The 10,636-nt window shown below is 30.8% G+C and overlaps 1 protein-coding gene across 1 annotated transcript; it reads left to right on the top strand.

Annotated features, from left to right (window-relative positions):
- Positions 1-655: 655 nt before the first annotated feature.
- Positions 656-907, top strand: BDBG_17938 (uncharacterized protein; the record flags this gene model as incomplete). The annotated part of the gene is made up of 1 exon (XM_031725552.1): positions 656-907. One exon carries the CDS (start codon positions 656-658, stop codon positions 905-907), a length of 252 nt encoding a protein of 83 aa, XP_031581199.1.
- Between the last annotated feature and the right edge of the window lie 9,729 nt (positions 908-10,636).

Below are 10,636 nucleotides of genomic sequence, written 5' to 3'. Positions count from 1 at the left end.
TTTAAATCACATCTGATAGCATGTCTAAAAATCAGTGAGAAGTGCAGACTTCTTCAGAGTGTGATAATTCTGTCTACAAAGCAATTCATAGTTATTATATCAGTGTGGTTCTAGAATGTCTCAAAAGATAGCATACAAAGAGCAGTGAGTGAAAGAGCATCTGATTGATGCTGCTTCACTTGTAGAGAGAAAACTCCACACCCAGATAAATGCCATGTATGATATGTGAATAGATGAGATGTGAGAAAAGAAATGAGAGCAGTGAACCAGATTCAAAGAAGATCACTCTTCACTCAAAGAGATAAAAGAGAGAGAGGTGATCATCACTGAAGTCATACAATGATAACAGAAATCATATAATGATACAGTGATATAACAATAGACATTATACAATCAATAAGAAATCACTGAAATGAATATCTCTTCTAGCTGATATAAACAACATTCTTCTCTGCTACCTGAATCAGAAGATATACAGAACCTCTCAGAGGATTTACTCAAAACAGTAAGAAAAGCAGCTGAAACTGCTGAACTGAAATCAAAGCTCTGTACATATACAAGGATTCTAAATGAGATCAAGATCTTATGTATGCAGTGACAGGCTGAGACAGAAGTTAAACAACAATTTACATTTACTGCAGATTAAGCATTCACTATGAAGAGCTTCACTGATGCAATTATCATCATTAATAAGAATAGAGAAAACCAGATCTTAGATCTGCAGCAGAAGATCAAACATTTATACAGACAGATAACTACACTGAATCTGAAGATCTCATCACAATTGTTCACAATCTCTTCAGAAGTATACACATCATCAGAGATCACTGTGCAGAATGAGAATCTGAGTATGAAATATATCAAGTCAGAAGATCTGCTGAAGTCACTAAGCTTCAATGATGACTGAAAAAATAATGCTGTAATCAGCTGACTAAGTCAGATGCAATCATATTATCAGATCAAATATGAACTCACAGACAGACAGTCAACAGAATTTTAACAAGTCTTAAGATCTGTCATGTTTCTATGTGAAAAGATGAAGTCATTATAAATGACTGATAAAAAGATGAATCTCACAGATCTGAAATAATATTCATTCTTACAAATATGAAATGAGTTTTTCAAATGAATCTTGTACAACTTTGAGAAAGTGAATACATGAGATAAGTGTTATAAATACTTCACTGAGTGTAGATAAGTAAGTAATCTTATATTATACTTTATACACTTCAGCTTACACTATCTCACATTGAATGAAGAGCTTTCAACATCTTTCTATTTATAGATCTTTATTCATGATCTTACATCTGAGTTGAGAGTGAAATAAAAATGCTTAACCTCACAATCAGATATAGTGAAAGAAGTATATAACATTCTCATTATACAGGAATAAGTAAGTCAATTATAACAGAAAATACTGCAATCAAGTATGTCTCAGCAGAGAACAGATAATCAGACTTCTATGACATAAGTTATACACTCAGATGCAATGAATCTAGATCTGAATATCATTACTAAAGTATTAAATTCTCTGAAAAAGAAATTCTCTGAGTGAAAATCTTGATATTATAAGTATCAAGCTTGCTTCAACTGCAGATGTTAAAATCATGATATAAAAGATTACACTCAGTGTACACAGTCAAGAGAAGCAAGAGAGTTAAAAAACTAGTAGAATCAGTGAGCTCAGAGACACTCACTGATATTCTATGAAAAGTCTTCAAAGTGAAAGAGATGTCTGCATTAGATAATCCTCTGAATCCTGCAAATACAAAGAAGAAGCAGGCTCTCAAATGAGGTGCAGATGAGAACAATGAAGTGAATACTTATCTCAATGTCTTAGAGCCTGAAATATTAATGTATAAGAGACACTTGAGTAAGAATCAAGAGATGACTGCAAAAGTGTTAACAGATAAGAAGCTTCTACATAATATATTAATAATTATATAATTCAAAGACTGAAAGAGGTTCACTGAGTGAAGAATCTCTGATGTATAAGATTATCTGATAACTGATATTTAATATCATCTGTAAGAGTAAGAGTTCTCTTGCACTTTGAAGAATGATCTTACTATATTTGAGCATGAGAGCTGCAGAATATGAAATACAATCTTATTCTCAGACTCAATTGATTTCAAAGGTTCAATCTGTAGATTCAATGACATATATATCATATGCAGTTGACTGATAGGAAGAAAACAGTTCATACAATCCTATCAACTGATATGAGAAGGACATTTCACATCTCTGATATAGAAGGATTAAATCTGCTTATATATTAACAAGTAAAGAGAACAATTTGCAAGATCTCATCTGAAAGCATTCTGTATGTTATACAGGACTCAGAAGCAGAGGAAATCAAGATAAAGAATATACAGAAGAATAAGCATATAAAGAAGCTTCTGAAGAAGCATGAAAACATCTTTCAAACAGATCTTTCATCAGAATTGTCACTAGAACAAGAATTCATACATGAGATTGACACAGAGGACATAAAACCAGTTAATCAGAATGCATACCCCCTGTCACAAACACATCTCAAAGAACAGAAGTATCAGATCACAGATCTTCTAGAACATGATCTCATATAACTCTCATCAAGTGCGTGGGGCTTTTCAGTTCTATTTATAAAAAAGGCAGGTGAGGAGTGACAGATATGTATCAATTATCAAGCACTTAACAAGCTTACAATCAAGAATGAATATTTATTATTATAGATTCAACAACAGTTGAATACAGTTAAAAATACTCAATATCTATTAAAGATTAATCTTCTCTCAGAATACTGACAGATCTGTGTAGATAAACTGTCAGTTTTATAAACTACATTTAATATATAATGAGAGAAGTTCAAATTTCTGATAATGTCATTCAGTCTGACAAATGCATCTGTCATCTTTTAAATGATGATGAATACAATTCTTTATAAACAGAATGAAACCTCATATCTTATATATCTCAATAACATTCTAGTCTTTTCAAACTTATATAATAAATATCTGAAGTATCTTGATAAAGTGTTTACAACTCTAGCAGAGTATAAGCTCTATATCAAATTAATAAAGTATGTGTTTAAAATAGAAGAGTTGAAGTGCATAGAATATATAGTAAGTGATCACTATATACATCTCATCTTAGAGAAATTGAATGTTATAGCAAATTAACTGTAGCTGAGAAATGTATATTATATATAACAGTTTCTTAAGTTGATCTCATATTATCACAGATTTATCAAGGATTTCACATGAATATCTGTATCACTCTCAGATCTCTTAAGAGAAATGAATGCAAATCTGCAAAAGAAGAAGTTTTATTTAATCATCTGAAATATTGCATGTGAAGAGTCTTTTCTCACCCTGAGAAAATGTATAATAACATTCTCAGTGCTTATTCAATCAGATCATGATAAACCATTCTAGATTGAGATAGATGCATTTGAATAAGCTATCAGAGACACTCTTCTACAGATGAGTAAGAACAGCAAGCTGCACTCAGTGATGTACAATGATAGAAAACTATCAGACACTGAGCTCAATTACTCAGTGTATGAAAAGAAATTGCTAGTGATCAAGCATGCACTAATATTATGAGATAGATATATTAACAATGAGTATATAACAACAGTGATCATGAATTATGAAAGCCTTATCTATCTATAATTAATAATAAAACCTTTCAAATGCTTAGCATGTTAAATCTCAGAGTTTTAAGTATACAATCTTTATATTAAATACTGAAAGAGTTCAGACACTGTGATATCTGATGCAATCAGTTACAGACTTAATTTTATAAGTGAGAATTCTGCAAACCAGATATAAGAGAAGTTTATATTAAATATACTGAGAGAATGCAAGAAATCAGAATGAGTGAACATCATGATCTCTCACTTGAAGAATGATAAGATATCAAATGATAAGTATCTTATAAGAGTAGTAGAAGAGATGCTTTCAAACTTCAAGCTGAGAAAATTGAAAAACAATATTGTGCTTTACTGCAATCTAGAATATGTGAAAGCTCTCTATCTAGAATCTTCATTTAGACATGACTTGATAACTCACATGCACAAGGAATTCAGTCATTTAGAAAGTTCTGAACTCATGAGTGTACTTAAATCAAGAGTATACTGATCAAGTATGGCTGAGAACATTCAGATGTACACTCACAAGTACCTGAATTACCAGATCATGAAAGAATCTAAGAAAGGGTTAGAATATAAGAAAGCATAATATCAAGTGAAGTATATAATACAACTGTTCAAACAATGAGAGATGAATCTCATAGATATATTATCATGAATGCTAAATGAAAATCAATGAATAATCACTGCTATTGATTACACTACTGACTGGCCAGTTGTGAAAGCAGTTTCAGAAGTGATAGAGAAGATGATGATGAAGTTTCTATATAATGAGATCTATGTCAACTATGAAATGCTGTGTGAGATTCTAACTGATAACAGTGCAAACCTTGTAGAAGAAGTGATGAGGCATTTTATAAGCCAGTTATAGACAAGATATTGTAAAATAACATCATATTATTCACAGATAAACAGAAAGATGAAATACTTGAATGATATCTTGAGTAACATACTGATAAAATATCTAGTGAGCAAGCCTACAAGACTATGAAATGAATATCTCAGACAGGTGCTACTGATCATACAGATTTAACAGCATGCAGTCTTCAAGCATTCATCATTCTATCTGTTGTATGAATTGTATCCGCGCATCCCAGAGAATGCTTCAGAAAAGATGAAAGAGAACACAGCAGTTGTGAACATAGCAGAAACAGCAGTTACAGACACAGCAGTAGCAGTTGCAGATGCAACAGTTGCAGACACAGAATCAAGATTGAAAGAGATCAGTCACACACATATAAAAGCTAACAAGTTGCTCCTGAATCAAGCAATTCAATCAAAAAGAATACAAGACTCACTAGTTAAGAAATCAAGTCTCAAGATGAGAATATGAGTTCTCATACACAATGAGAGTTCTGAGAAGTTTCAATCTAGATGGTTTAAGCTATATAAAATACTCAAATCACATTCTCTGAGAATATACACATTGAAAGAATCAGAGAGATGAATCTTACACAACTTAATCAATGATTCATAACTTATAGAAGTAAAGATGTAAGACTTAAGTAGATTATGATTATTCACAGCACTATTATCAGTATTGAAAAAGAAGAGACTTATAATTGAAAAGTCTTACAAAGTAAGAGAAATCATAGACACTTATAAACTAGATAATCTCACTTATTCTGATCTTTTCATAATTATAAGAAAGGAATGAGAAGTAATGAAGAAATCAGATAAATATCACACTTCAATAAGTGATAAGACTGTAACTAGTTATATAATAATGTGCTGTAGATAGTAGATACAATGTGATAAAGAGCAGTCTCAAAGTAGCAGACTTACACATACATCAGATTGCAGAAGAAAAAGGAATTCAGAGTTGAATTTGACTATTTATATCAGTTCAATTGCAGAGATCACAGAGAACAAACTATCTGAAATATTCACAGACATATGAAATCAAGTTATCTTGATCTCTGAGAATGCTCAGAGATCAGATGAGATTAGTTTCAATAAGCTGTTTACTGTAGGAATCTGAGCAGATGAAGAGAGACAGTATAATATATAAGACAGAATCACAAAAGATGAAAGCTGCTGAATCTAGTCACTGAATACTGTATTATATAGAGATCATGTAAGAGTAGTAACTAATAGATAAAGAAAAAGCATAAGAAAAGAAAAGAGATAATGAATTAATCATCAACTATAAGAGTCAGCTGTAAAAGACAAATATTATCATATATATCTCATTTATTTTCATATATTACATGTTTAATCTATTTCCAATGCCACATCATCTGAAAAACATCAAAAATAAAGAAAATCTCAAAACTTGAGATCTGTAAGAGATTTGAGGGTCATAAGCTGCTCTTATAATAACATCACATACATCTTCAATTTCTCTACTGCTCTGTGTACAACATTAATGTCATTTATCACAAGATTGGCTGAAATGCCAATATAGAAATGCATATGTGTATATGTAGAGAAATTGAAGAAGAGCACAAGACTCACAGAATCAGAAGTCAGAACAGAGAGAACAGAGGCAGAAGAAACAGAAGAGAGAGATATAGAATCAGATAAATAACAGTGAGAGCTATCTGAAGCTGAACATTTATAATCTAGTGTGCACACAATCTTCTCTGCAGAGAAGGAAGAGAAAGTGATAAGAGAAGCATAAAAGTAGAAGAGAGTAGTCTCAGTGATGTTATCATCTTCAATTAAAATAGTCTCTGACACTGAAGCAACTAAGAACTATTATTAGTATACAAAATTATAAAAGCAGAGATAATAATTACTGAATGAACACTTACTAGTCTTAGAATTATACACATAATTACAACATGTATAAGACTTCTCAGAAAGAGAGAGAGAGATATGAGAGAATACAGAAAGCAGAATACAGCATGTAAACAGCTCATTTTTATAATAATATCTCAGACAAGATATATGAGCCTCATATCTGCAGATGTAAAAGAGCATGACATTTACATTCTCATTTCTGAAAACACAGATATTCTTCACCTGTATTATAAAGTCAGATGACAGATATCAAAGAATAGACTGATACAGATCAATCATTCTGAAGATATTCATCAGAGTGAATATACTTATAATATTGAATTTAACAGTTGTGAAAAGCTTTTTGATATCTGTGAATATCATAACTTCATACACAGTAAAACTTATAATGATTTTCTCTAAGAATAGAAAAATCAATGTCAGAAAGAAAAGATGAAAAAGAAAAAGACTTACAATCTCAACACTGTTGAAGAGAGAGATAATTCTCTGATATAAATGAATAATTGTCTTATTATAAATATTTAAAATGAATGTAATAATCAGTGTCTGTGATTAAGCTTCAGATTATTATATTGTATACAGTCTCTATACAATAAATTGTTCTGAGAGTCAGCAAGAAGAGTGAGAGTATATACACTGAGAAATATGATTCATTAAGTCTACACAACATCTTCTTGAAACAGGAAGAGCTGATAACAAAAGCAGAGATGACAAAACTAGAAGTAGCAGAAGTAAGAGTTGCAGGAACAGAGATAGCAGAAGCAGGAGAATCAGACACAGGAATAAGTGTAGAAGATTGAGAAGTGGCAGAGAAAGAAACAGAGAAAGAAGCAGCAGAGAAAGAAGCAGTAGAAGAGATAAGAAAGAACACAGAAGACTCAGTCACACATGACACAGACAATTTCTTTATTATTGTGTTCTTCAAGTTCTCCATCAATAATTCAACATTGAGTTCACTGTTAACATGTGAAGATTCTACATAAATAAAAACAAACATCAGCATCTGCATTCATGCAAAATCATGCCAGAAAACACAATCAGAAACCTGCTGAGAAGGAAACAGTCAAGAATGTATAAGAAGATGAAAAAGATGTGTCATTTATAATAGTACATTCTGACAATTATTAGAAGATAAACAAGTTCTGATCATATTTCACAATGTGTTACACTTACTGCTAATAAACTGCCTGATATAAGCACTACAATGACACTTGTTGTAAGAATAAGAGGTCATTGCCAGGAATGTGTATAATGTAATAGATAAACAGATAGAAAGAGTTGAATAGAAGAAGAGATAGAAATCTTGAATAGTGATGATATTTAATGATGATAATAATGAAGAAGATGATTGAAGAATAAGAAAAGTTAGTGAATGAGAGATATAATATAGTGAAAGTTTCTTTGTAAGAGTGTACACAGAACACTAGCTGAATCAGAAATAGATTACAAGATTGTGAATGCTAGTGACGCGCTAATCCGCATGAAGCTAGAATGAATATCATGATTATGTGAGTGTGACTGAATCTGGTGAAGAAGAATGTGATTCAGAAGAATGTATGACTGTCAAATAATAATACAGCTGCTTTCAAACTTGCTTATAAGTGTAAAGAGAGTCATAGCAGCCACTAATTAATTTAGTGTACAATATTACAATATATAAGAAGCCGGCGTACGCCTGTAATTGTACGCTGGCTTAAGCAACCTTTAAATCACAATATAGTGCTCATTTATTGAAAATTCAATAGAGAGTGTTATTAAATATTATTACTTTTCTGAATACAGATCATAATTCATATAATTTTAATTATAAAAAAAATATAAAATACAAATAAAAAAACAAAAAACAAAAAATAAAACAAAAACAAGAAAAAATCACAATGAAAAAAAAAAAAGAAAAGAAAAGAAAAGAAAAAGAAAAAAACAAAAAATAAAAATAAAAAAAATCAAGATCATAGAGTTACAGTACTCTTAAAATACTCACTTCTCAGAGTTTTTATAATGTTTATTATTAATTATGTATCTCTCACAGTGAGAGTAACACAGTTATAATAAGTTATTATCTTAATATTATCTAATAAATAATCAGTATATATCTGTATAAATGTGAATATTTAGAAAATATACACTTAAAAAGTGTGGCTGGAGTGAACTCTGCTGCTACTTGAATGATATTAAGAACAGAATACTGAAATCAATAATTCTTCTCATTGATTTCACAGACAAGGTATGTGAAGATGATCTTGAGAAATATAAAATCTCTCAACTTCTGATAACAATGAATCTCACAGAGAGACTCTATTTTCATGATATCAGAGACTGAGTGTTATCAAAAAGTGTTACTTTTATACAATACATATACACTTACTGTGATAATTCATTCTCTGCATATATGACTGAGAGTTGTAACTTTCTCACACTGTATAGCTCTCTCTGAGATACTGTCATCAGTTTGCAACTCACACAGTCTCTCAGTTCAGTACACACTATGTGTATACAGCTCTGTGTGCTGAGACTGTGTTAATCATTATAGCCTGACATGGTACTTGCTTTTCACAGACCATGTTTTATTTAAGAGGAGAAGAGAAAGACACAACTATTATTTTATTAAAAGAGAATGAATAATTAGTAATATTGAATATAATTTAATTCTTCTGTATTTAAAATTTGATTAGTCTATACTCTTCAATTTGAGAGTTTCTAAGAGTGTTTTAATAGTTTTTATATCAGCTTGAACTTAGTGATGAGTTGATAAAGAAGAGAAAAGAGAAAAGAAAGAAATGAGAATAACTTATCTTTATAATATGAAAACAGAGAATTACTGCAATTATTCTTTCTAGTAATAAAGATCTGTTTTCTGCATGTATCTCTGATATAGATTATATAATAACTGTATATAAAGAATATCAACAGTACATGTATTGAATGAAGATGATGTTGCTATATAATACTGTAGCTGTTTCTGTACATCTCTGAAAGCTATTAATATTTTCTTTAAGTTTCTTTATATTTGATAAGTTAGTAATATATTTCAATACACTCTCTCTTTCATCATTATTATTATCATTATCATTATCATTGTCACGCTCCCGGCCGCGCCAAGGCCCTGCTGCGGTTTCACACGGCTCATCGCTTTCATGCGGATGATTTCATCCTGTCTGAACCAGTTTTCAACCACTCTATGACATCATTCAGATATATCATAGAAAGGTTCAATTGATAAATATAAGAACCTCACTTCTATATGAGGTCAGTAGATTACTCTTTCTTAACAGTGAGACACTGCTGAGATATCACTTCAGCTATTCTCACTCATGAAATGAAAGAAGAGTATTCACTCATTGTCTATATAGAATAGCTAGATACTGACTCTTCATAAAAAAAGTCAGTGATTCATTTTTTCTCTGACTGAAATATATATAAGAGTTACTGCATATCTTATACAATCTTCTTAGTATACTAAGTATTATATCTGTGATATTCTTGCAATAACTCTATAGTCTATAAGCTCACTATTTAAGTAAGATAGTTAAGCTCACTTATACAGCTTTTTAAATAACTATCTTTATATAATGCTGCTGACTAGTCATCACTTCAGTTCTATTATATTATAATTTGAATCACTTGATCTGATTACAAGTTTGAATCAGTTAAGCTCTAATAGACTGATATGATCTCATGTATCTACACTGAAACTGATCTGATCTCACTCTCTGAGAGAAACACTACATTGTCTTCTAGAGTGTGTACATCTCTACTCTGACAGGAATTCAAGATTTCTGAACTCACTGCATACTTTGACATGAGTTCTTCAACTGTTCTACTACTGCCGCGGCCTCTACACATCTACATCTATCATAGAGATAGAGAGATTAAGATCAGAGATTCTCTGAGATATAAGAGAAACACATTGTCTGAATTTCACAGCTTTATCTATACTCTTGAACAGAAATTCTACCTTAATCTGAGTCAGTATAATACTTATAAGATATAACTAATATATATTATTAACCTTCTTGAAGGCATCTCTGTGACTACTTGAGTTATTAAGAAGAGAGAGCTTGAGTGTATTAATACTGTTATGACTTGAAAAGAATTCAAGAACTTTCTACTGAATCAAATTGAAGATCACTGTAATCACAGCTTCATAGCAGCACAGTGATTTAACTCATTATATTAATAAGATAATAAGAATTCTTTCAATTTCAATGCAAGATTTGAAGAATATTGAGAGAAATTAATTGATGATTTGAATCAATT

This window comes from Blastomyces gilchristii (genome assembly GCF_000003855.2).
Source record: "Blastomyces gilchristii SLH14081 genomic scaffold supercont1.34, whole genome shotgun sequence".
Lineage (NCBI taxonomy): Eukaryota > Fungi > Ascomycota > Eurotiomycetes > Onygenales > Ajellomycetaceae > Blastomyces > Blastomyces gilchristii.
The sequence above is the reverse complement of the archived record's forward strand: the minus strand, read 5'-3'. Positions and strand labels throughout refer to the sequence as shown.